This window comes from Corvus kubaryi, unplaced genomic scaffold (genome assembly GCF_017639235.1).
Source record: "Corvus kubaryi isolate FWS band 111438036 unplaced genomic scaffold, C.kubaryi_AGA036_p1.0 37357, whole genome shotgun sequence".
NCBI classification, from domain to species: Eukaryota; Metazoa; Chordata; class Aves; order Passeriformes; family Corvidae; genus Corvus; species Corvus kubaryi.
Genome location: NW_024581117.1, coordinates 10,088,834 through 10,116,267, shown reverse-complemented (window position 1 = coordinate 10,116,267; position 27,434 = coordinate 10,088,834). Strand labels below are relative to the sequence as shown.

The 27,434-nt window shown below is 38.1% G+C and overlaps 1 protein-coding gene and 1 long non-coding RNA gene across 2 annotated transcripts in view; both read right to left on the bottom strand.

Annotated features, from left to right (window-relative positions):
* Nucleotides 1-27,434, bottom strand: part of NRG3 (neuregulin 3) — a 370,457-nt gene that overhangs the window by 71,813 nt on the left and 271,210 nt on the right. The window contains exon 7 of the mRNA XM_042033732.1: nucleotides 16,487-16,513. Within this exon, the coding sequence (XP_041889666.1) occupies nucleotides 16,487-16,513 (27 nt within the window). The remainder of the gene's footprint in view (nucleotides 1-16,486; nucleotides 16,514-27,434) is intronic.
* LOC121667067 lies at nucleotides 5,861-9,572 on the bottom strand. Its single transcript, XR_006016902.1, has 3 exons — nucleotides 8,577-9,572; nucleotides 8,402-8,452; nucleotides 5,861-8,317 (listed from the first exon to the last, which is right to left on the bottom strand). It is a non-coding gene; the product is annotated as an uncharacterized LOC121667067 (long non-coding RNA).

Sequence of the window (27,434 nt, the reverse complement as noted above, 5' to 3'; positions counted from 1 at the left end):
TCAGGCAGGTGGAGGAATACCAGCACTGCTGCCAAAGCAGTTCTCACACACACACAGACTTTGCTTTCTGTAGTAAAGGACTCTGTATGACTGGCTCATCTCAGGAGCTGAGGTCTTCTAATTCAGCGACATTAAGTTAATGAACTGCATAACTCCTTACCTGTGTGGTACTTCGGATTTTTAGGGTAGCAACAAACTTATTAACCAAGAATGATTAAATTTGCAGTAAGAAACCATTTTCCTCTGTAATACTCCCTAGTAGGAGGCAACCTGAAGTGGTTCCTTTCTGTTCCACAAAAAACCCCCCAAGAAGCAGAGCACCCACAACATGATGGTCCATATTAACAGTATTCTTAAGGAAAGGACAATTAATTTCATACATTGCTATAGATGTGCCTGGACAAAGTGGGATGGATCATGACACAACACATGATTAGATCAGTAGGTTAGATTGGAACAAATTAGAATTTGTGCTTTTGTGTATAACACAAATGGAAAAAAAAAAAGTTACTTTAATTGTGTGTGTACATGCCTTAGGGAAAACAGAAAACTAGAAAGGATTACAGAAGATAAAAGAGGAAACTATATGCTGGATAACTGATTTAGGTATTTCCACAGACAAAAGAAAATTGCGAGATCAGTAATATTCAATTTACAACCCTTGAGTTGTATTTTGTTCCACAAAACTTTGAATTTTGGAACTGATTCCTCTGAGATTTTCTGTCAGGAATTAAGATTTATTTTATCTTATACAGTAATGCATTTATACATTTAGCCACTTAGCAATTTTTCATAAAATACAGGGGCATTTGTCGGCACTTATCTTTCAATCCCCCACAGTGTAAAACACACTTTTGACGGATGCAATGATAAAGGATGTGAATGCCAGATTACATAAAGAAATCACAATTACATTACTTCTTGGGAATTATTATTAGAACTGTAAGTTAGCACATATTGTGGCACCTGGGATACAAAAATATGGTTTTCATATATTTTTTTAATCACCTATATTAATTCCAGATACAATTCTGTCAGCTTGTAAATGAGAATTATTATGTTATCTGAAATTACTTTTGTTCACTAACTATACAAACAGTTTCAAATCAGTTTGCAACCACGAATTTTATCACACCACACAAGAGAAATCTCACGTTAATATCCAGGAGCACAGCAGAATCAAATTCCTCAAAAAGACATAGATCTCTTCCCAGTTAAGAAAGTAAAACTATGGTCAACATTCTCTGTTTCTTGCCATCCCTCCTTCAGTGAATTCATACCCTCCTGCAATTCTGTTTCTGTTCTCACCTGTGCTCCAGTACCAGCTCACCTTTCCAGGAAACCAGGTAGAGTCACGGCTCTGCAGGGGAACTCTGGTCTCTGACAGATCCCTCTGGGCTGTTCCCAATTAAATGGGTCAGGTAAGATCAAAGATAGCAGGGTTTTTTTACCACTAAATGTTTCTAATGACTGCAGGATGAACTTTAAAAAATACAACAAACAACAAACCTAACATACAATGTTGTCCTTAAGGCACAAAAGGTTACCTCTGGTTTCCAAAATGGAAAGATTGTGGTTATTTTTTTTCTTTGTGGCTAACTAAAAAATCTCACACTGTTGCATTCAGGCTTCTTAGTGAATAAAAGAACTTAATGCATGATCACTTGCTGAAGAAAATGAAAAATAAAGTTAATGAAAATTACTATGTCATTTTACGTTCAAGTTAAATGACACGGAAAAAAATGTCAATATTCACTAAAACACAAAGATAAATAAGAGAAGAAAGTAAAACTAGTATCTAAAAAGACATTTTAATTATTTTAAAGTTATTAAGAGTTTCCTAGAGTTCATGTATTTGGAATATACCATGCAACTACAGCAATTTAAGTATAGGCAATGTTAGAAAGGAAACAGCATAAGAGCCATCAAAACCCCCTTTACATAGATTTTCAAAACTGAGGTGTGAGTCAATCCTGACTGTTAATCCACTTTTCATGTTTATGCTCCTGATTCAGGCTATTGCAAAAGTTAATAAAAGTTAATGAAAACACTTACGGAACAAAGTGTATTTAAATTGTTTAGTTAAAGCCAGGCCTTGTTTTGATGGCATTCTCTAAAGCTTGTAACTCTTTTACTAAGGCTCTTTGAAGAGGAGACTGCATTATTGGAGCTGTATCAAACAGTTTCCAGTTTTCTCGTGCTAGACCCAAAATATTTGAAAGAGCTGAATAAACTGATGGTGAATCCTACCGTTTCTGGTACTCCTATGACTGAATTCTGTTAAATGGTCTGATAGGAGGAATCACAGCAGGTTACACACCATACTTCTGTAAACTGACTGTCAAGACTGTTCAACTGCTTTGCACAACTTTGTGGCCATTAGAAATCTCAGTACCTCCAGTTGTTCCTTTACATTTTTGCCTGAATACAGAATTTAATGTGAAACCAGGTACTAGGTGAGAAGTTCTCACAAACATACAGTAAATAAGCAAAGGTGTCTAGAACAGAATAACTTCCTGGAATTTCAGTTGTGATGATCTAATCTAAAACAAAGGACTGAAACTAATTAGTTTTAGAACTTGCTTTTGCATAAAGCCAATAAAATATTACACTGTAGGCCTAGATAATTACAAAGCTGCAGAGGGAGGATTACCTTAGAGATATAACACATACGTCTTCTAGTAGTAAAATGACATAAATAAATGAGGACTAGTATAGCTTCGACAGGATAAGAAAAATAGGATGATCAAAACTAAGACTAAATTCTTTTTTACCTATCAAGAGCACAACATTGTAGATAAGCAGAGAATCAAATATCAATAAGCAATTATTTGTCTGAATTACAAAGTATCAAGAAGCAGAAAATACATTATTCCAGAGTATTTCTAGACAAACAACAAATTGAGCCATATTATCTAGATATAAGGAAAATCTTCTACCATTAGAACAGTCAAGCATTGGAACAGGTTGCCTGGGGAAGTTGTGTTTTAAAGATTAATCTGGGTAAAGTCCTGAGCATCCTGGTGGCACCTGAGCTGACGCTGCTTTGATCACCAGGTTAGAAACCTTCAGATTCCATCCAGAATCACGCAGGGGTTCGGGAAAATCCATTTTACAAATACTTATTAAGTAGGTAGGAAACTCACGGGCACACCAACTACTGCTAGAGGACAGAAGTTTCAGACAACAGGGAACGTAAATAAAAAAAGTACATGTGGCAGCATAATAAGTGGCATAAAGCAAAATAAAACTTTTTAAAAAAATTAAATTAGCACCTCCTTAAAGGTAAAAAGGCAATAATTATTAAGTAATACTCTCAGATAAAAGATAAAGAACTGGAGAAAAAAGATTTGTGTGTAGTAAATAATCTATTCTAGACCAAGGACCACTTCAAACATATCGCACAGGGAGGCCAGGGCATAAAGACAGAGCCAGCAAAGAGGGAATGGATACTCTAAATTATTTTAACAAGTCTGTAGCTCCTTGCACTGCAGGGCTCTGCACAATTAACTAAAAGACAGTTGGGAGATAAACATGAGGTTGGCAAAAAAAGGTCTGAATAAATGGAAGGCTCTCATTTATTACTGAATTATAAAAGAGGTTCTAGGCTCTCACACAAAAGAAATAAGTAGTTCTGAATAATAGATGCAGGTGTTCATATATGACCTTATGAATAATTCAGAAAATTTAACATTACAGACTTTTTTAAGGAAAAAAAGATAACATCGACACTAGAAGTAATGGTGATACCAAAATAACCAGGGAGTGAGAGATGGCTGCAGAGCTGTGACAAACAATGGAAGAGGGAAGGAAAACACCCAGAGGAAGTAAACAGCTAAAAAGCTGTTCTCAACAACAGTGACACAAATAATGACAGGGAAAGACAGACTCTTTGGAACAGCAGAGGACTTTGCAAGCAGGTTCATCAGCACAGCTGTGCTACCAACATGAGCATCCATATTTTTCAGAATATTGACAGCAAAACAAAGGAGGATAAGATGAAGGTATCAAAATGATTGAGCAAGCAATAAAGATGACAAAATTGTAAATGAAATGATTGATGGTACACACCTTGGTACCATAAAATGAGGAGTATAGAATGGGAGAAAAAGTAATGTTACATCATGGAGTGTATTTATGGGAAGATAATTCCCAGACAAGTGAATCATATACTGCTATTTTAATGAATTTTTATTTGCATACACTATTAAGAGAAGAAACTCTACAAATTTAGATTGAAAAAAAGATTTAGGGAAATGGAGCATATTGTAGGGAGTGGGGAGGCAGAGAACACGCTTCTTAAAAAGTTAACTGTTTTCCCACCACATTTGTCACAGCTCTGAAAGGGGACCAGACTATGTCCCATTTTTGCCAAACTAGCACCACTAGAACCAGAAGTGCAGGCTGGATATACAGCAAGGTGTCTGGAGCACATTTCAATCCTGAATTCACAGGGCATTTGCCACAATAGGAGTTACACCTGCAAACTTACAGGTGATTCTGAATTTTCTTTGCACAAGGACTGTTAGACTTTCACTGAACAAGGCTGAGCAGACTGAACAGGATGATTACCAAACTGATTCATGGCCTGCAGATGCTAAACCCAATCCACAAAGGTGTTGAGGCAATGAAATAGCTGAAACATGGACACTACCACATCTTAAAAGGTATAGAAAAAATTACAAATCACTAGAAAAAGCAAGCCAATGTCATTACGTTACTCAACCTTTGAGCAAAAGAGCTCCTGACATAAAAGTTGAATTAAGCAGCATCAGTGGCAAGGCATATATTTGAACTGTCTTTCAGCTGTCCTCTATCCACATCAACTGTTGCTGCCTGTTCCGAGCTTCCCTTTCCCCTCCCCAAGACACTTGCCTCTGCCACGTGCTCTGAACCCCTTTGTCCCAAGCGCGGGCAAAACCAAATGTAACTCAAATTCTTCAGCAGTGTCTGATTGGCCGGTCACCCCGGGTCTGCCCCCAGTCCGCCCCTTTCCCCTTCTCCAAGTAAAAGAAGGGCACAAGAGGGGGCCTGCCCTCTTTGGCTTGCACCCTTTCTGCAAACATCTGCTTCTGTTTCTGTTTGAAAGCTTCTAATTGCAGGAATTAGGCAAGTGAAGACTATATTTCTCCCTCTTTGCTTCTACTGGTGGTATCAGCTTTGCAGCTACTATTGCTGCTTTTAGAGCTGCTGAAATGCTGGATTGCCTGTGCTACCTCTCTAGGCTGCCCGAGGCTTTCTAAGGCATTGAACTACGAGCTTAGCCGGTAAAAAGCTGTGAGTATCTCCACAATCAACTGCATCAGAGTCACGTAAGAACTTTTGACCCAATACTGACAAGTAAGATATTGGCCATCCAGCGTAGTTCTCACAAATCACTACTTGTATCCAGCAAAAAATAAGTAACAGAATTTCCGTATTTTCCCTGAGGTTTTAATGAGTATTTTTCATATTTTATTGGAACAAAAAGTTGACTCGAACGTGTGCTTAAAAATAAGTAATTTTTGGAAAAAACCACATGAATACCTATTTAACTTCAAAGAAACAGCATAATTTAGGACAACTACATCAACTTTGCCTCTCCAGTTCACCTTTGAGTAACTTAATGGAATAAATCAATTTAAAATTACTTGATTTGTTCTTTAGGATTTTTATAGGATTCACTCACCTTCTCCCACCAATGGTCAGCCATCTTATTTCAAGACAAGATTGACTACTAATTGAAAGAATGAGATGCTCTGGTAGCACCTTACCTTGGAAAGAGACTCCATCAGTCAAGAGAAATTTTAAAAACACAGTAGGCAGATTCACAAGAAAAAACTGACTGAAATAAAATTTGTTTTAGTAATTTTCTCTTCATCATTCATTAAACAAACACTTAACCGAGGCCACTTTCTTGGGTTTTTAGCACATTACCTAAAGTACAGAAGCATAGAAAACCTTCATGTAGAAAAATTCAGCAGAAGTCACAGGTTTATCTCACTGAGGCAGGTTATTAATTTGAGTTTAATAAAGTCTTATATTTTTGTGATACACTTACTAACAATGCATTATGTGCAACTACTTACAGCTCAACAATTTTAAAGGTCTACCCTGTCGGTCCATTGTAATGTACAAAATTTCCAGCCCAGCTGGCTTTATATTCAGTGCATAGACTCTGCTTCACAGCATTAAAGAAAAATATGGCACAGAAGACATCCCAACTTTTCTCATCACCAGCAAATCATCCTTATCTTGAAAGCAAATTTAAATTATTTGAATGAGAGTAATGAGCACAGTGTAGAATAAACACAGAAAATGAAGTATCTGGTATTTTTCATTAATATCCCATGCATGTATGTATTATAGTGATAAATACGTATTTTTGTTTTTCTAAAGCTGATTAACTGTATTTAACACTGCTGTATTCATTTTCTGAGCATTCATATTTTATGAGCTGGGAAAGTTAGTGTATATTGTGATTTCCATTTTTCAAATGCTGCATCACTTCTGGGTACAGGAGAGGACATTACGATAATAAATGAGTAAAACTTCAGTGTGTGCATGCTGTACTCTCCATTAAAGCTAAACAGAGCAGTTTGTGATACAACTGATTTGTAGTCATTGCTGTAAACAGCAACACATTTAAACAGAGTAAGTTCATTGACCAGTAGGTTTCATAAACTAGCGCAAAAGGAAGGTCCACGGGGGTACACAAAGAAAAGAAAACAATCAGGAAGGTACAAAAGAGAAAAGCTAGGGAGAAGAAGACTGGAAGTTCAGGAGAGGAAAGAAAGATACTCCCAGCTTTTCACAATAGCACCAAATGACTTATATATACTCAGCTTTGTAACTACTGTTGAGAGATTTATCTAGTTTTTTAGATTTAGATGATTTGGAGCCAATCAGGAAAAGGACAAGCTCACTTCATAATTCAGTCTAGTCACACACTGGATCCTGATTTCAGGTTCTGTACATTATATTAGAAATAACAGACATGATACCAAAATATCCACTAACTTCTATGTGTTTTAGTCAGAAATCAAGAGCAACACAAAAGTAACTCTTATTAAGTCCAACACTGCAATTCTCAAAATTTACAGTCAACTAACACTAAAAACAGCCAGAGCCTTTGTAGGTATCAATGTTAAATACTCTTGGCTTGCAGTGAGATACTCAAGCCTTTACACCACTGAAGAACTTTATCCCATGGCACGGAGAACGGGCAAGAGCTGCAAGTGCACGAGGGAGGCCAGGCTTAGGCAGGCAGCCACCAGGGAAGTGCATCAGCTGGCTCAACTCTGTGTTCCTTGCATTACTTAAAACCTTATACTTTTGGTGTCTAAGGTCATTATTTCAATGAGGAAACAACTTACGCTCCTACTCATTAACAGCAAGGTGTGGGAAGCTACTAATAGAAGTATTAACGGTCTTAATGGCAAATAAACTGCTTTTTCTCTCATTTTCATCTCTTCTATAAACTGCTTGGTCTAATTAATTTTGTCTGGCTCTTCTCTGTTACTTTGTATTTCACTATCAAATAGTGAAGAGCCTAAATTGTTTTAGTTAATTTTGCTGAGAACTTAAATAGTGCCCCATTTTATGTTCCTCCATTACCAGGTTATTTTTTATATTTCCATTTTTATTTGCCATTCGAATGTGAAATGCAAAATTACCAAGAGATGTAAAAGAATAACCATAGAGTAATACTATATTGTAATTGAGTTTACTTACTAAAGAAGGCATGGAGTAGTACATAATTAACTTAGCACAAAAATAAAAAAAATCATATTAATTAATATGAGAATTACAGGATGACTGATGCAATAGATAGAAATGCAGTGAGTAAATTATATGAACATGATCCAAAAGGATCTGGATCCATACTAAATGAAAATACCTCATGGCAATTTATTTAACCATTCAAAGAAGAAAAGACAGCAGTGGTAAACAAAAAAGTTCATTTGTCATCTGAATGTAACAGTTTGCAAGCAACTCTGAGATTATTTCCACTGTTGTTAAGAACTGAGCATACAAGCACAACACCTGCACACTCATACACAGGATTTGTTTTTCCCTCTTTCTTTTGTGCTGCTCACGCTTGTTTCCCAGATAATTGTTGACTGTCGAGTCGGAAGCAATACCAATAGATACCCTGGCCCACTGGACAGAGTGTTTTTCAGCAGAATCATGCTTGAAATGAGGATAAACCAATGCTGATAGGAACAGGAAATTGGATCATGAGAAAATTTTCAATTACAATGAAAATATCTTTATTAGGAACTGTCAGCCAGAGCAGGAATATCTCTGCGCTCCATGTGCCAATATCTTACAGCGCCTGCAAAAGAAGAGAAAAGGCAGTGCATGAAACAATAACTTAGTGCTCTATGCAGCTCACTGCCAATTCTTCCATGCTGCTTACCCTTCCCCTCTGCTTCCAGCAATTACAGGCAGGACACCACCTCTACTCATTCTAGGCAGGAAAAAGAAGGACAGAGAAAGGTTTAGTTCACTGTCAAAACCATTGATTTTTCTATACAACTGTAGTATACATTACAAGTGCACCACTGCCATAGAACATCTATTGAGATACTTACGTCCTGCTTTCCAAATCCTTGCATCATTCATGAATGAGACTCGGCATCTACGCAGCACCTCCAAGCAGGGAAAGGGCAAAGCAGCTCTGATTCACTGCGGCTGCATAAACGTTGGGTGTTTGGAGCTTCTCCTCCTGTGTCAAGATAACCTCAATATACCGTGAACAACCTTCTGCTAGTAATAAATCCCCCCACCCATAACAACAGATCCCAAGTTCCCAGGGACATGTCCAGATGGTACTCACTGCTTTGAAGCTTCCTCTCAACTGGCAATATCAAGTGTCAGTGGAAGATCTTGTGGCAGCTGTCTGTAGCACCACCTTTGACATGTGGCTCTCACCTTTGCCCGGCTAGGCTGGTTTCAGTAGTGTACAAGTTACTGTCTACATATTTTTGCATCTGGTTAAACTGCAACTGAGCCCAAACAAAGGCCAAATCTCAACACTGCAAGTCATCTAATTGCATTAGCATACCCTTGTGGTGTCAGTTTTAACAATTCCTCAGGCTCAGTGCAGCATTTACCTAAATACCATATTCAAAATGCAGGGTACGAGACTGACTGGGTATAAGGTCACATTTAAATACACAGCTGTCTGCTCAGTGTTGAAGCCATCCAATTACCTGGATTTCATAACAAAAAGTGTTTAACTCTGAGCAGGAACCTAGGGCACATGTCTAATCCCAAACCAGAACATACACATAATATGTGTACATAGAGACAGGACACAGCAAAGCCCCTCTGTGAGCAGATGAGATGCTGTGTCCTCAGCTGAAACCCAACCTGGAAGCCCCTTCTCCTCGAGGTGCCAACATTTTTGAACCTGGCACGATAAAGAAGAGGCTGGTACCTGGCACTGTAGTATAAATTTTCTCTGATTTGTATTTTCTTTGCCTCAGTCTCTTGCTTCTTTTACTCAGAGTTTGGATTGAAACGCAGGAGACACAGAGTTTATCTTCGAACTCAGATGTTTATTATTTCTTATCTATAGTACAGCTGCACAGAGCGTGCCTCTAAGTTAACAAGGTGAAAATGGCCCCCAAGTGCTACCTTCCAAGGTCTTTTAAAGTCCAAATTATCCAATTATGGAATGCCAACTAATTTATTTTTACTTATAATCCAATTACTAATCATTCATGTTCTGCACTGCAGGTTTTTCGAACCAATACCAGACCACCCAGATTTGTGAAGGAGGAGGAATGGAGAAGAGCTAACCTACACCCAAAATCCTCCATCTTGTTACATAGATATATTACTATAGCCCATAAACCTAAATTTTCTACATCTCTACATATTCCACCCCGTGATATAACAAACTTCTCTTCAAATACACAGCAACAACCTCAGTGTTATCACACAATTTGGGAAGCTTTTCCCAAGGCCTCAGGTCAAATGCAGTGTGCTTTTGAGGATCATTGCCTGTCAGCACTGAAAGACAAATTCTCTGAACCCAGGGTTCCAACCCTGTAGGAGGTACACAGAAACTTACCTGAAGGCTTATACACAACATCCAATTTTGAGGCTTCACAAATTCTTTCTAACCCATGGATAACACTTGGACTTTATTAGTGCCCTCCAATCAGCACAAAGTGGAACTCAGTACACATTCACCTTGGGAGTGACAGAATAACACTCACATGTGTCATTATGGATGATGCACAACCCCTTTTACAGTCTGATACAGACCCCATTTAATGCAACTTTCTCTTCCTCCCAACCCAGACCCCAGGAAAACAGAGAAACCCAGACCAACTCTGGTTTTCTAAACTCGTCAGTACACCTTTTTATCAGTTTTTGGTTTTTAAATTTCTGTAAGTTTCATCACAGATGATCAGGAGGTTCAGTCAGGAACCAAACACTGAGGAAGGTCACCAGAGTAAGTTACATATATTAAAATTACTCTATCCATCCAGTTCACAGAATTACTACTTTGATAAAGCATCACAGGCAATTAATGACACACATAAGTTAACCACACAGTACATCTTAGTCTTGTCTTTTAAAAATAATGCAAGTTAATCCAACCCAGTTCAATGCCAATACATAAAATGCAGACACATTGGAAAAATGACATACCAAGAAAAGTAAAGATGGTAGCACCAAATCAAGATGGTAGATAGGTTATAAAACATCTAGGTAAAAATCTTTCCCTCTCAACTAAACTAGAACCATATGCCCTAAACTGAGCCAAGATGTGAGGCAACCTGCGACTTATGCACCAGATGCACACTGACTTTCATTTAGGAGGTATGTTTTCCTCAACAGATACAACACTGGCAGAGTTTGCTGTAGCCCCTGAGGAACCCCTGCTCCATCCAGTACTATTACAGCACTCAGGCATCAGCTGTTTCTGTAAAAATCTCTCTTCTGATGCTCATGTCTCTTTTCTCTAGAGATGACAAATGACTCTTCTTCCCAGCTAAGTGAATCCCATGGAAAGTGCCAAGGATCTAAATCCATTTCATGCCTCAGGATGCTATTGTTATTTTGCAGCATACTTAAAAGGAACAGGTATTTCATAAGGCAAACAGAAAGATGAGGTCCCAAGAGCAAAGCCTTTAGTAAGTTTGGAAAAGGTCCCAAGAGCAAAATCTTTACTGAGTTTGAAAAGATAAAAAACAGAAGGATGAAGAACAAAGGGATTCAAGGGGCGATGACGATGGTAGCAAACATTCCAAGTGTCAATGCCTACCAGAACAGCCCTTCATAGCTCTTCAGAAATTTAACAAGAGAGTACAGATGAAATATTTTAAATGCATATGATTAATAACAATAAAATTATTAGACAGACATGCTTTCATAGTTCTGGGGCATGATTGTGATCAGAATCTCTAATAAGATTATGTGCAAACAGGAGCATAAAAATAGTGTGCCATATTATCAGAACAAGATCTACCTGCTTTATACTATTCAAAAGGAATACAGGGAAAACTGAACTTTATTTCTTTATTTTTTAAACATACATTCTTTACAACACGTACATTTTTGCTCATGTAATTGAACATTCATCTGCTCTTCCAGCAAGGACTGGAGCATTACAGGGTTTTATAACAGACAAGAACTTCTAAATGGTAACTAAGGCAAGGACCATCCATGGACACACTGGTCATTTATTATCATTTTCTGGTTGCTGCTCACATCGAGACGGAGACATTGCATTTCAGAGGAAAGAGTCCAGGTTCCCAGTGTTTGAGCTGTGCAAGGACTAATGAACTTTGCCTTTTTATTTCTTGCAAACAGGAAAAATACTAAGTTGTTGCACTATTGCTTATCCTGCCCATCAGCAAAACCAACTTTTGCAGTTTGCAAAAATAAAAATGCATCAGTCACAGTGCATGACACAAGGTGACAGAGTCAAGCTGGTTAACTGGATCAGATATTCCCAGAGTCTTAGGCATGCAACCATCTTAGCACAATGAGGCGGCAGTGAGAATAGGCACAGTGAAAATGCAGCATGCACCATCTTCTCCGGTGTTAACAGCTGCTCAGAATACAGAAAACTGAATACATTTCACATTGTAGTCATTGCAAGGAGATATATAAAGTTTACTAAGATCCCATTCTTGAGTAACTTTATTACTCTGCTCAATTAAATGCTATTTAATGATTCAGCACTTACAAGGTATTATATACCATTCATACTTCTATTGATTTCAGTGAAGCTCCTGATTTTTCCAGAAAAGATGAGTAGTTCTAAGGAAAAATATTAATTTTCTCTTTAAGCCCTAAGTATAAACAAATTAAAGGTAGTAACTAAATATAGCAACTGCTACATTGGTTTTCTGTAATTCACGCATGGGGAGATTGAGATTATCACATCAAAATTGTTTACACCATTGATACTGGTTTAACTGGTAAGCAGCCCAAGGATGAAGACTACTTATGTTATGTCTGTATTTCCATCAAAACTGCAGCAACCCGGCTGCTACACTTTATTGGAGCATTTTATTTTCAGCTGTATCCACCATAAATTACTGTTACAGAATAAAAGATCATCATTCTGGATCATTGGAGTAGGTAGTGGAGGTGAGTTGCTGAAACATGTTTGTTCATGTGTTGTAGCAGGTTATTCCAATACTCACCTTTGCATTTCATGCCTTAGCATATCTTAATTCTACTCATCCTCAGTGTAAGAAATGAGTTAAAAAGGCAACTCCTTGTCTTGGGCACTGGCTTGCAGCTCAGAACACCCAAAGATGACTCTCAGGTAACAATTTCACTCTGCAGCTGGGAGAACATGCACCATGCCAGTCTCCACAACAGCTTTCAGCTGCTACCTGTTGCTCCAAAGTGACCATGTTTGCTGTCACAGATATTTGTCCTCATCAACAAATTTTCCATCAGGAAAGTAAACCATTCAGCCCTGAAGTGCAATTAACCACTTGGGTCAAAAAATTATGAGAAGCTGTAGATACTTGTATCCCCATGCTCTTTTAATGCTATTGACACATCACTGAGTTTTCTCATTGTATAGAATTTGCTTCTTCCAATCTCTCTTTTTTTCCTTTATCAATCTCTCTGGCTCACATGAGCATTACCAATAGCCACCCTGCTTTCCATTGACACGAAATTGTTAATACAACTCGTAGAGTTCCAGTACGGACATTGGGACAACTTTTCCTTACTTGTGTGTCGGAAATGTCGATAAAATTGTGTGCATCCTCATTGGTGAGACACGGGCACCAAAGCAGAGCGGGTGCACTGCACTCCTGGGTGAGCTGCACGGTGCTCTCCTCACACCGCTCTGCTCCCGTACGAGGAGAGGACGCAGCCAAGTCTGCACCCTCTCGCAAAGAAGAAATAGTTTCTATGTTACTGAAAGGTATCCCCCAGAGAGCTGAGGAATCTAAATGCTGAAGGCCTGTAAAAACTTACTGCAACCGAGGATCTGAAGCACAGACACATTAAAAGACCTTGCCCAAAGCCTGTCCAGAAGATTGCATCAGAGGTGGATATTGAATCGAGTGACAATCAGACACAAGACTTTTTTTTTTATGATGTGATGTACTAGAAAGTATAAACCATTTTCTTATCACCAGAAGTTTCATAAAGCTGGACCACTGATGACAATACTTCAATCCACACTTTTAAGGACATAGTGTCCCTTGACCACATACTTGGCTTTCATCTAGTTCAGGAGATGCTGCACATGAATACACCCGAACCATACATTAATTGCTACATTTGCAACATCGATATGACTGCCTTTATCTCTCTATCCATACAAAGAAACAAACAGTGTAAATCAGTATCAGCAGCAATATTAAAGTATCAGGTGTTCCAGTTTTGGAATGCACAATATTGCATATTGTATGGAATGCAAACCTGACAGCACCTAGATAGGGAAGGGGGTGTGAGACCATGAGCAAGGTTAGCACAAAATTCAGTGTGGTACATACACTGAATGCATAATTCCTGTTCCCAAAATACTGTTTGTGAGAGAAGGATCCAGTGGGAAGCAGATTTCAACAGGTAATGGAAAAGCAACAGACACAGTCTCTACTGAGCACTGGAATGGGCTGCCACAGGAGCTGGTGGGGGGAAACAGCATCAACTGGTTCACAACAGGATACACAAATTCATGGACCACAGATCCCTAACAGGACAATAAAGGACTGGTTGTGTTTATGCACTTCACTGATCCTTAAGAGTCTAGCACAAAAAAAAGGAAATGACTACACTTATCTACCTTCCTTGGCAAATGTACACTAAACTAGATGTGTAGCTAGTGCACATTTCATCTCTCCCCTGAGACACCTCTGTAGGCACATGTTCCTACTGACATGAAGTTTCAGCTTTGTCTACTGTGGAAAGAATTCAACTTGCCCTGGCAACCCAAGTTACATGGTTTACATGATTTTCAAACAAAATTTCTGTAAGACAATGATGAAAATGGAATTTCTAAGGCAACTGAGCCCACAAATGCAATGAAAACACTAGAAAGACTGTTCCCTGGATTATGTACAAACAAAGCTGCATCATCTATGCATTGTTGTTTTTTCTAGAGAGAAAACATTTTTTGCACTAATTGCCATTATTTTCTACAGTACAGAAGTAAACTCATTGGAGAGGTTTTACAGGAGTGCCCATGATTTGATGAGCATACTGTCACCTGAACTCTCTGTGCACAGGGTGGGAATTTCTACTTTGCTACATGTACAGCAATGATTCCTTGCATGCTTACATTTCCTAAATAAATCTTCATGGAGACTAGAGGAGGATTTAAGTAGCACAAGCATTTCACTTTTGCATATGATTCTGGAACTTGCTTTTTTCTAGCCCACAGAAAACAACTTCAAGCCTCATTTTACACTGCTGTCACAATATTTTCAGGCTTGAGACACAAGATTTCATTAATTTTTATGCCATCAGGATCTGTTCCAATATTAAATAAAAAAATCTGAAAGCTACTCATATGAGAGGACTACTCTGAGCCAAGACTTCAGGGATTGGCTTTAGTTCATGCCTTAAAGAGAATGTCTTAAAAAAAAAGAGAGGAAACTTAAAGTCTCAAAATAAAATTAAAATAATTCAGCTTTGCCTCTTGGGTAACACTTTCCTGCTTCTTATGGAAAGGTTCACTCAAAGAATCCAGTATATCTATGGTCCTTATCCTCTTTTTCATATATGCTTGTCCTTCAACTTGTATGCCTCAAGACTATTGCCCACAATTTAAGTTAAGCAGGAAAAGCAGGATATATGCAAAGCCTTTCAAGCAACCATTTCCCAGCTGTGCGTGTCCACTAAGTCTGTTAAGACCCTTGCATCGATTCCACTGGCACTTTTCAAGCCTCATACAAAGTGAAGTGAAACACAAAACTTCTGGACCTCACAAGCCAGTTCTCTAGAGAGAACAGTGATCTAGGCATGGCACAAGTCCAAAAGCAGTAGGAGAAAATCCCTCAGCCTGCTGGCTGTCCTCTTGTTAATGCAGCCTGCGATGCAGTTAATATTCATCACCATATTGGTTTCTTAACAATTTATACTTAACTGGTCAACAAAATCCCCACATTGCCACTTAAAATCGATAGGTTATCAGGCTCTTACTTTTCAAATCTAAAAATAATCAAGTAAAACTTAACATAAGGAAAGAACGCATTAAAAGTAACTGTTTTATGACTTCAACAGGAATTTGCATGCTTTTTATTACAGTGTTTTCAGTCATATTTAATGGTTTATGCAAGCTGTTCTTACATAGAGGACCACTAACTCTGTTAGGGATGGATCTCAGCTTCCCCAGGTCTGAAGATAGCTGAGAGGTGAAGTGGTGATCTGTTAAGCCTGTCATTGTATGAGACTATGAACACATCACAGAGCTGCAGCTGAGCCAACAGAATGTCATCTTTCCCTTTCCAAAATTGTAAGAAGCAATTATTCACTCCTTTTTTAGCTTTTTCCTAACCAATTTAACTTTTTTCACAGAATGATGGATCTTTGACTCTTTTCTTAAAAGAATTTCTCTGACTTTAGAGAGTTATCTTTAATAAGATGTTTCTTATTAAATCTAGTTAAATTTATTATTGTAATTAACACAAAATTCTTAAAAAACCCCAAAATATTCTAATTTAAATTTTACTTTCCTTTACATGAAAAAGTCAGTAATTCTACCCTAAAATCACATATAAAATACTATTCCTCAAGATGATATGGTCACATAACCTTTATGTTATGTTTCATTAAATACCAATGAAATACTAAAACATCATTATGCAGTTTCTAAGCTCCATAGCAGTGGACAAGAGAAAAATTAAACCTTCATATAATTTCAAGTGTAATCTGTAAGTATAATAGGAACACAATCCAAAACCCAGTGGTGGAGGTCATGGGAGTCTTCCCATTAACTTCCATGCTCTTTGGACTAAGGAACCAAGATAAATATGAGCAATTGAAAGGAAGAGAAATTAAAACTTACCCATGAATTCAATTCCTAAATGGTCTGCTATACTCATGAAAGCATGTAAAAGAAAAAAGAGAAAAGAGACAGAAATGTTAGAAACAGAGTAAAATATAAATACAACCTTGATATGGCAGTGCTGCAGAACAGTGTGGGGTCAGGGCTCACAAAGGCACAACCCTACTCCTCAAAGGCAATCCTAGGGTGGGAATTTAGGGCACTCAGCTCTCACAAGAAGGGATGTGTATTTGGGGAAGGACATGAATGCCTTTATATTTGACTTTATGTTCAAGCCAGCTACCTAAAGAGATTTCATTCTCCCATCCTCCTGAAACTCCTCTCTCGACATGCTAACTGCTGTCCTTAGTTAGACACGGTTCCTTCTTTCATTTTCTCTGACAGGGATCAGAACCTAAAGTCATGAATGGAAGGCTTTCACTGAGTTTGGCAGCTCTCAGAACAGCACAGCAGCCACACTTGCACCCAACATGCTATCTGCTCTCTGCTGCACAACAGCAAATCTGACTGCAGGAGAGAGCAGCCATGTTCCCAACATGGCCATCAGACAGACAGGATGCAATAATTTCAAGACACCTCGAAGTGAAGCAAAAATTTTAGTGCTTTTACAATATTGACTGAATTACCACGTGGACTTCTAGACTTTTCAGGGCCCTTTTTTCACATGACGAATTAGAATCCTCTAAGAACTACACAGCAAAGCTAAAAGATTTTCCAACATAACCCAACAGCTAGTTTAAACACTTCATTTTATTGCCAGCTCTGGTACCTGTGACGGGATCGTGGAATATTTGGGGTTCTGTTGAAAATGCTGGGAATTTTTCACTTTTTGCACCCTTTCAACCCACCCAGGAAAAGGTACTGAGCATCAGCGTGCTCAGTTCACTTAGCATACAAATCTATAGAACAGTTGCTGAACTGCTAAACTTCATATTTCTTTTCATACAGAAGGCACAATACGCACTTGAAAAGCAAAGAACACAAGATGATGGTATATGATATAAATACCTTATTACCATGGTGTTAGGGAAGGCACATTATGCGAGTTTAGTGACACCCAAATGAATCTTTCCTTTTGAAAAGACATAACTCAAAATCATACGCATACGTATTCCACATAACAATCTTCTAATCTGTGTTCTTGCATTCATGTACAAGTATCATGTACAAACATCCCTAGAACATTTGACACAAAAAATGTAAATTTTTATAAGAATATGATTTTTATAAGAGTATGAGATCAGATATATCAAAAGTGCATCAAACGTACTATATTTACAGAGATTTGTAGCTTGTTTTTTTCCCCATCTAATTTTCTGTACCTGTGAAATTTGCAGATATTATCTACCTGCAATTCAAACCTTTGCATCCTTCTGTAAATTAGATCAAAATGCAGCTGAAAATTCCTTGCTTTAAAAAAACGATAGCAGAGATCAAAGCACCATAATCTGGTCTCCAAGGAGCTAAGGATATTGACACATGAAGCAAGATCATGCAATACCATCTTTTAAAGTCTGTGCGGAACAGCTAAAAAAAACAATCCTTTTTTCCTAACTTGGCTATACCTCTTCTCTACATGTTTTCCATTTGCAGCCTGCAATTCTCCCTTTGAATTCACCAACATGGTTAAAAACCACTTCCTCAAAAAGTGCATACAAAATACACCTTTCCTTCAAAAACACGAAAAAGCATTTCAATTCATATTTGAGTGGCTTATACGTAAGTGAGAATCAAGGGCATATGGAGCCTTCCTGCAAAACATGTTCAACTGGAGGGGGTGGAAACATGTCAGGCTATTTATCTTAAATATCTCATGTGCCTGGAAAACAACTTCAGCAACCAGCATAATGTATACTGCTGACAAAGCTGATTTCCCCAGATTACGATGAAAGGATGTCCAGTGGGATAAACCTTTATGATAAAATATCCAAGCTGCCAATCATTAAGTGTAGTTCAACAACCTCTGTGAGTAGCTACGTAGGAATAGAAAAGAGGGAAATGGTAACTCTGGCAGATGGAGCACACGCTAGCACTGGTTATGACCATCACTGGGCCGCCCCTCGGTGACCAGGCATCAGCCCAGTGAATGCTCTCACTTGCACCGCTGTGGTGCAAATCAGCGACTCTGCAAGCTCCAGCTTTGGAGATGGGTTTGTCCCCTCTTAACAACAGCAAGAAACTCTCGCAGCGGGTCCATGTGAGAGACACATACAGCAGCATGGAATAACCAGCGGGGGCTGTGAGCTGTGGTGGTGACCTGAGACTGAACCAAACACTAAAATGTGAAGTATTGACCCCAGCAAGCGATGGTGTGACAAAGAACTGTTCTATTGCTCTACAGCTGTGGTGTACAAATGATGAATTGCCTGCAGAGCACTTCCCTGGACACAGCAAGTACATTGCCAAGTAATTCACCATCAAGAAACGGACTCAGTTAAAAAAAAATGCGTATGAGAGCTATAAATGTGCTGAAGCATGGGCGCTGCTCCACAAGATGGGGTCATTAACCAAATAATGCAACTGTATTTTATTTTTGTTATTGTGATTTCTTCTTTCTTTCTGGTATTATGTTCTTAGAAACGAACATATTTTTCAGATAGGAAGATTATTCACCTTTATTATTTTATCAGTATTTCTGCATTTTCATGTTGGTGTGGGAAAAATACTGTGCCTTATGGTCCTTGCACTATGGTAATGTGTTGCTAGTACTGAAGCCCTTTTAATTTATACTGTCTAAATACATACACACCTGTGAATACTTGATAACGAGGGCAAGAGAAGATAAATTTGCAGTCACTAATGGATTAATTTATTAGTGCTCCACAAAAAACCATACTGCCTCGTGTCTGGATTGTGGTTTCCTGCAGCTCTTTTCTTAGTCATATTAACATTATGAACAGAAATATAAACTCACCAACTCACCGTGTAAATCTCACTGAAAAATCTTGGACGTGAAAGCACCCATTGTAAACCTCTACAGACATTTTAGTCTTTCCTAAGGACAAGCTGACTTTGGCACGAAGAAGACAGGTTTAGGATATCAGTGCAACCGCAAAGTATTTTCCTCTGCAAATGAAATTTATTGCTTGCAAGAAACTCATAAGTGTTGTTAGATTGTCCTTGGTAGATGATTGTCTTGAACACAAAATGCTACATGATAATATGCTACAAGCTACCTTGGGACAGCTCAGGTACTCTGAACAGATGACCTGTCTGGAAGGAGCAGGCCTAAGTTTAACTCTTAAGTATTAAGACCAATAAAACTTGGTCTGAAATAAAGAAAAATCCTTCCATGCATAAAGCAGCTAGATTAGGATACTACCTAAACTACTGCTCTCTTATCCATTGTGTTTTATGATGTTTGCAGCAAGGGGTTATCAGCCTATTTCTATACCTAATGAAGTGAAAACCATAATCAATTTCAGATATATATACATATATATGGGAAAATATAGATTTTTTTGAAGTATATTATTTTTTGGTCCTTCACTTTGCATGTGAGCCCACAGAGTATGGGACAAGGGATTTCTTTATTCTGTAGGAAGTGTTTATTCCTTCCATCTTCTCTCCTCATTGACAAACTGACCAAAGCTCTCAGTGGTTGGTTGTTTTGTTGTTTTTTTTTAATATCAAAAAGAAAAAGCAACAGCATGTATTAATATATTTTTTAAATCCCAGTTAATAAAGAGCACAAAATTTGATTTCGTTGTTTGTTTTAGAGAAATTCTAGTAATTTGTTTCTGTAATGAATTTACACAAAAGTACTCTTCAAAATGTTTGGTGAGGTTGGAAAACTGATTGAGACTGTTCAGGGGAATCAGAGACATAAAACCAAATAGTTCAACTACTAATTTTTTAAAATATCTTCACGACAGAAAGTTCCCTCTCTGAGACATTTAAAAAGGGATCAAACTAAATCCTGACAATGATCTTGAATCAACTAATACCTGGACCTTCCTTTCACCCTCTCTGATAAGGGGGACTACTAAAATATTTCCAGATTAAAAATTTCCCTGGCAACAGGTAGGCTCTTCACTACACATTAACTGGTGTAATAGTAAGTATACAGAATATTTTGGTAATTTGCCCTATCTGTGTCAAGACACAATAACAAAATCACACATACACACAATCCCTTATAAGATACTTGGTCTGGTTTTGATGAAATTATAAATCACAGTTAAAGAAATGATAACAATTTAGAAAGAAAGAAGGCCATAAATCTATAAAAAAAACTTCACAATCTGCTATATTCTCAGTATAATAAACAATGAAAAACATTTACATTCCCAATTTGCATAGATACAGTTAATTTTACTCTAAACCAAATTCAAGTCCTCAATGTGCAAAAGTAAATATTGAAGACAAAATGTAAAGGTTAATTGCTTTAGCCATTTATTTGTAAAGGAAAAAAAATACGAAGGAGGAAAAAAAACCCTAGGCTTGCTGTATTTGTATAGCTCTGCAGAGATAATAACATAGCCTCAGGACAGGATCCCCTCGCCCACTATCAATTCCATAACAAAGGAAAACTTGAAAAACCTCCATCAAAACCTCCTGTAATATAAATTATACACAGTGCTGAATATTGGAACAAACTGCTGATGTTCTTTCCCTTTGAATGACTAAAGCCTGTGGCTGTGATTTCATTGCAAAAGTGGAAAGATTGTTTCTAACTTCTGCAAATAAATAATAGCTATACTCCCATGTTCAGGTTCAAGACAACTTGGAAATTTCAACTATTTACTTCACCTGCAGCATGAAGACTCAGAGGATTAAGCTTGTCTCTTTTCTATCATTTTTAAGACCTTAAATTATCTCTGCAGCTAATAAACTTAGTTACTTCTCTTTGAGGCACTATATTGGATATTAATGAAAAGAACTTAGTCTCACAAGCAACACAAGTAATCTCTACTGATATTCCTAATATTGTAAATCAGTACTAATTAATTTTTATTACTATAGCTATAAATTCAGCAGAAGAAATAAACATGTCTAATTTCAAATCAGTGAGTAGCCTACTGATATTGTACTATTAAGCTTATTAAACACCTGAAGAATGCATTTAAGAGTCTTATCAGATTCAGCCCAAAATGTTTACCATCAGGTAAACATGCAGCAGTTTTATTTTTCTCTAAATAACCCATTGTTTTCAGCAATGAGACAAGAGAGCAGGTAGATGTTAGATGCTGCTGCTATATGGAGATACATTTTTGCTGATTTTCTTAGCATTCATAAATCAACACAACTGTTCAACACATATAAGAACTTTAATTCATCCCAGAGTACCAGCAAGCAAACAGGATGTCCACACAGAACCCTTCACCTCCACTCAGACAACTGGGAGATGCTTTCTTATTTTATTTGCTGAAAAAAAATGTAATGCTATTTCTATGAAAATCAGTAACTCCATCAAATGTAAATGAAGCTGCCTGATAGACCTCATAGCTGATGGTGATAAGATTATTTACAAGGTTCACTCTAAATATATGTTGAAAATGATAAACCTGTTTGATCACTGTGAGATCAACCTCCCCCAGCACAACGAGACTGCAGTAAACATTGCACATTACAGTCTGGTTACTTGATTACTGACATTAGCATAAGCTACTATAACCAATGAGTCTGATAAATATTCCCAGAAAAATGGAGATTTCTCTAATATTATGCAGTTTTGACAGATCAGTAAACCCGTGTTAGCATTGTAATTGCAGAAACTGTCATTTTTCTTTGAAGTTCCTGTTCTTTACTGAAGCCTCTCATCTCCTGTTAAGTTTTTTTCCCACCCTCCACCTTTCCTGGCTCCACACCCCGCACTCACCTTATATTCCCATCTAAAAGCCCAGCCCCACTTACCAGGTTTTCAGATTGTGCTAAGGACTACACAAAGACCAAACACTGATGTAGCTATGTGACCTACTTCTACAATTTTTAATTCTTTTCCTGGGCTTCCATAGCAGATATGATGATGTCTGCACTTGTCCCACAGTCTGAACTGCATGGTAGGTGATTGCAGCACTGTCACAACTGAGGAACCACTGGGAGAACTGGGCTATGGAGGAATATATTCTTCTATCCACCTGTGACATTTCATTAACACACAGTTTCCTGCAGAGCCCAGACTTGTCCTGCATGAAATCCTGGTCCAGCCTCTCAAGCCTGCTCGAGGTTTGCACAGTGGCATCGTGCTGCCTCTGCAGATGGACCTGCCTTTATCTGCAGGAATGCTGGCAAATGGGTTTAAATGCATTTATCTACGTTGAGCTTAGATGTTTTTGGTCATTAAGCACTTCCAGTGAATTTCAGCAGCAATTGGCATGATTAGTGACACAAAGTCCTTTGGAAATGCCAACCTCTACATTGGCAAAACTGGTCCTTTCCCAGCTATGTTGCAACCAGGTCTCATAAAGCTTAATGGGAGGGGGAAGTGGAATCATATTTATTGTCAAAACCCAAAAGCATAATCATTACTTCCAAAACATATGGTCTGGAAAGTTTTTGGAACCGTGTGTATGAATTAGATTGTCTTTGCAGAGCTGTTAAAGATTTCACTTGACTGCAGTATTCTGTGGGAGAAACAACCCTGTTCTGGTCAAACAAGTGACACAAAATGTCTGTTAAGATGGGATAAGCCTATGAGTTTCTTAGAAATTACTATAGGGATTTTTGCTCTATTATCTCCAAATGGGTGTTTGGTAATATGGGTCTGTAAAATGTAACCAGCCTCACAGAAACATTAAATGAATTGCTAATAGCTCCCTCATCTTAAGAACATATGACATTTAATAAACATTTTTCATACTAAATGTTACTTTATTCCTTCCACAGATCATTAAGCTGTCCTTCACTTTCCTGCTACAAGAAAATGTTTCAGATGCAATCCTGTTTAGTGCTCTCTAAAGGCATAGAAAATTTTGTAGGTTTTTGTCAATTTCTTAAAACTAATTACTTTCTTCTACTTCAGAACAAGGAATGTACATCATTTTGTGAAAAAGAAAATAGAGCTTTATTCCCTAATGCTTCAAGTAATTTAGTTCTACTGCAGTCAAAAAAACAAACAGGCAGAAGCAGAGTACAGGTACTGACACCGAGATTTTACCATATTAACTGAAGGTTTTAAAGGCTGGGAACTATACATCTCCAATGACAAGAAAGCTGACATATTTATTTATACCCATACTTAGTTGCCTAGATAGCTGGACTGAGTTTTGCAGGAAAGAACTTGAGAGACTCAGAGATGAAGGACTCAGACTTTTTAGAAAGATGCTGGTTTTTATCTGTGTTGATTTGGGAATCTACATTTCTTTAGGAATCCACATTTCTTTAGGACTCCAGTTTTGACAATAACAACTATATTTGCTGTACACTTCCTTATCTTGCTTCGTTTTAAATAACTTAGGATATAGAAAGAGAATTACTTGAACTTACTCCAGTTACTCTGTGCATGTTTTTTGCACATGGTATAAGTGGCTGCACTACTGGGCCTCATTTCCAGCAGTTCTGTGTTACAGGCTCAGAAGACAATAAAAGAGTGCAAAGTTTTCACCATCATTTTATCCATTTTTTGTGGAATTTGCTGTCTTACAGGCAAGAACTTGTGTATGTCAGGAGTCTCTCAACCCACCTTCCTTCACCATCACAAGTTTAACACCAAGACCTCTAAAGCTCTTCCAAATTTTACTGAGTGCTTTCTCTAGGAAAACAGGCATGCAAGTGCCTTTATGCCTCAGATCCAGCTGCAGATAAGCAATCCACAAGTGTGGGGTGCTTAAAAGGGTTTTATTTAAAAGAGGCTGTTCTCCGCTACTTAGATCTGCCCTATTTAGTAAGGAAGAGCAGCATCCCTCCTTCTTGTTATTCCTCTTAATTTCACTGGATACATATTTGAAAGCTTTAAAGACTATTGCAGTGAACTTTATCAGAAAACAAAGCCTTCGTCCAACATGTCTTACGATTCAAGGGAGGAAATACCAAATGACAGTTCACAAAAATACTCCTGTTACTGCGCAATTCCCCATGCTTGTAAGATTTATAGCAGGGAGCTGACCTAGGCACATCTCTCCTTTTTTCAACTCTAACTCCCTCTAACAATTTTACAACTCAACTATAGTGTTGTGGTTTCTTTTAAAAAGCTGCTGCACATTTGCTTGCTGTCTAGTGTGTAAACCATGCACACACAGAGCACAGCTTGCTCTGCATTTATGCACTATGTGGTGTTAAACAGCACAGAGACAAAAGTTCGGGTATGTACAAGTGCTAGAGAAACTACTTTTTTTGGTTTCTTTTTGTTAACTGGAAAATTTCTATCAAGGTGTTTTGTGATTCCATGGAAACATTTTATTCAAAGCTGGTGAGTAAACACAGACACCTGAGGTGAATATTTTGCCATATAGTGTTTTCAGATTCATAAAAAGGCTCCTTGAAGGACAGAACACTTCAGTACTCAAATTTGAGTGCTCTCTCAAGTCACCTACCAGATGCCTTTGCCAAACTCTTCGAGGTTGGTGCACTGTATGAGCAGTCCTATGGAAATATACTGGTAATTGTCAGCTTGTTTATGACATCAAACCCCAATCAGAAGATTGGAGCAGAAGAGCTCTGCTTTCCTCTAAGCTAAAATGCTTTCTTGACACCTGAGGATGATTTGTTCAAGCTAATCAATACTAAGCCAGGCCTGATGGGGAAGCACTGTGACTCGGACAAAGCTCTGCGGCACACAGAGCACTGTGTCGGAAATGCCAGACTTTTGAAGTGACATACTGAGATGAGTATCTCACTTGTTGAGATGTGAAAGCTACAGAGCTGAGCTATCAAGGCACCAAGGAAATACTTCTCTTACCTGGAGCTGTAACAGTTCAAATGGTGACACTTCTATTTGACCGTGGCACACGTGTCCTGACAACATCAGACCAACTTGTGTTTCTGACCCCACAGACAGTACAACAAATAACTTTCCATACCATGCAGTCATGCAAATGCAATCATGGCTTTTTTTCCATGCCTATCCTGCCTTGCTTATGGAAATATATTCTGCTTAGAAGCCATTAGCTAATAATGTAAACAACCAAGTAGCAGCAAAAATGAATGGCAAGAAATTATTCTCCTCAGAGTCTGAGCATCTTTTGTAATTTTAGATGCAAGCCACAAATTGATGACTTCAGATATGTAGGAAACAATGGGAAAATTACTTAACTTCTTATCTGTTTGAACACTGTTAAGGGTTCAGATCCTTTACTACTATGAATATATTAGAACATCAACTACTATAAATACCCATAACAAAGGTGGCCTGAAATCGTTAATGTTGGGAATGAACAGTATGACTCATCCATGAGATTTAAAGCAGACAGGGCTGTGATAAAAAGAATCATTAGCAGCTATCAGCAGCAATAAAAAAGAGCATATTAGAAAAGAAGCATATGATGTGCACACAACCCAGAGCCACCCACAGCGAGAGCAGCAAAATTAAAGCTGCTGTTTGCCCTCATTTGTGTATGGTGATACACTGCCATAAATTGTTACAAACCTAATGCGAGAATGCTGCCAAAGGGCCCCATATATAGAAATATTAAACTCACGGAGTGTAATCGCTCTCTCAGAGCTGTTCAAACAAATGACTTGCCTGTGCACAGATGTAAACCAAAACCACCAGGATGGTACCTCGTGTTGATGCCTGCAGCACTGGCAGCAACACCTGGCCCTCAGGGCAGCTCACCACTACTGCAGCACCCCACACACAGAACAGCATGGGACAAAAAAAAAGAAGCAAAAGGGAGAAAAATTCATTCTACAACTTTCATAAACACAAAACATTATTTAAATCTAGGCAAGCGGTTCAGATGAACGTGCAACTTGTTAAGACTTCGCAGAAGACTGAAAGAGCTACTATGGCCTGTCCCCCATGAGACACCTCAGTGACACCTGTGCTTTAGATGATCAAAGTGCACTTGTTTTCTTTCTTCTTGTTTCATCTCCATTCCATAAACTTTAAGGTGCCTCTAAGAATTGAATAGTCCCCAATAAATCTCAGAGAACATTCTCCCATCAAAGATCTTTTTCCTTCCAGGTTTGAGACACTTTATCTTACTCTGAATTAGATCTTAACAGTATTGAGGAATACAATGTTTCCCTCATAACACCTTACTACTATGGCATAAATTATTTTGACAAACAAGAACAGGGCAAAAGGAAGGTCTGTATTCTTTTCCACTAAAACAAACTAGATGTGTCAGCAAGCAAATTACTTTTGTAGGATAGTCTAGAAAATGGAAATAAAATAAAATAATGTTATAACCTGCTTAGATTTGTAGATTCTTTTTTTTTTTTAAAAGGTTTGTTTCAAATCAGTAGGACTGCTCAGAGCAAAGCTGTGAGCTGAAGTCACAACTTTTTACTCCTCTTTGGGCTATTTTATAAATCATCAATGTGGAAAGAAGAGCTCTCCTTTTTCATGCTTGGCTCCACCTGTGCACCTTCTTTCACACCTTGAGCAACTCTTAAGCTCTGCAAATGGGTGAGGCAGCAGAGCAGGCACCATGAGCCCTGTGAGAACTGACCCAGTGCAACCACGACTCCAGAGCAGGACAACCACAGGCACACACACACCTCAGAGGGCAGAGAAATCCCCAGGCACGGCTAAAATACATCAACTGTCTGTCCCTGTACTGTCCAAAGCATTTATACCTCTAAAAATAAATACAAACCAATACAGAAAACATCTGGGTTTTTTTTTTCCTTTTCCTTACCATCAGTAGAGCCAGGGGTATGGAAATCACCTTTAGATGAGAAGCAAATGAATTTTGAACCAAGGTCTGTGCACGAGGAAAACGAATGAACACTACTACAGCTTCAACTTATGAAGTCTTTGGATAATGTGCTACCCACATGAAATAGGGCTCCCGCCCTCAAGATGTCCTACTCTGAGAAATTACATACTGTGAAGTAAGAA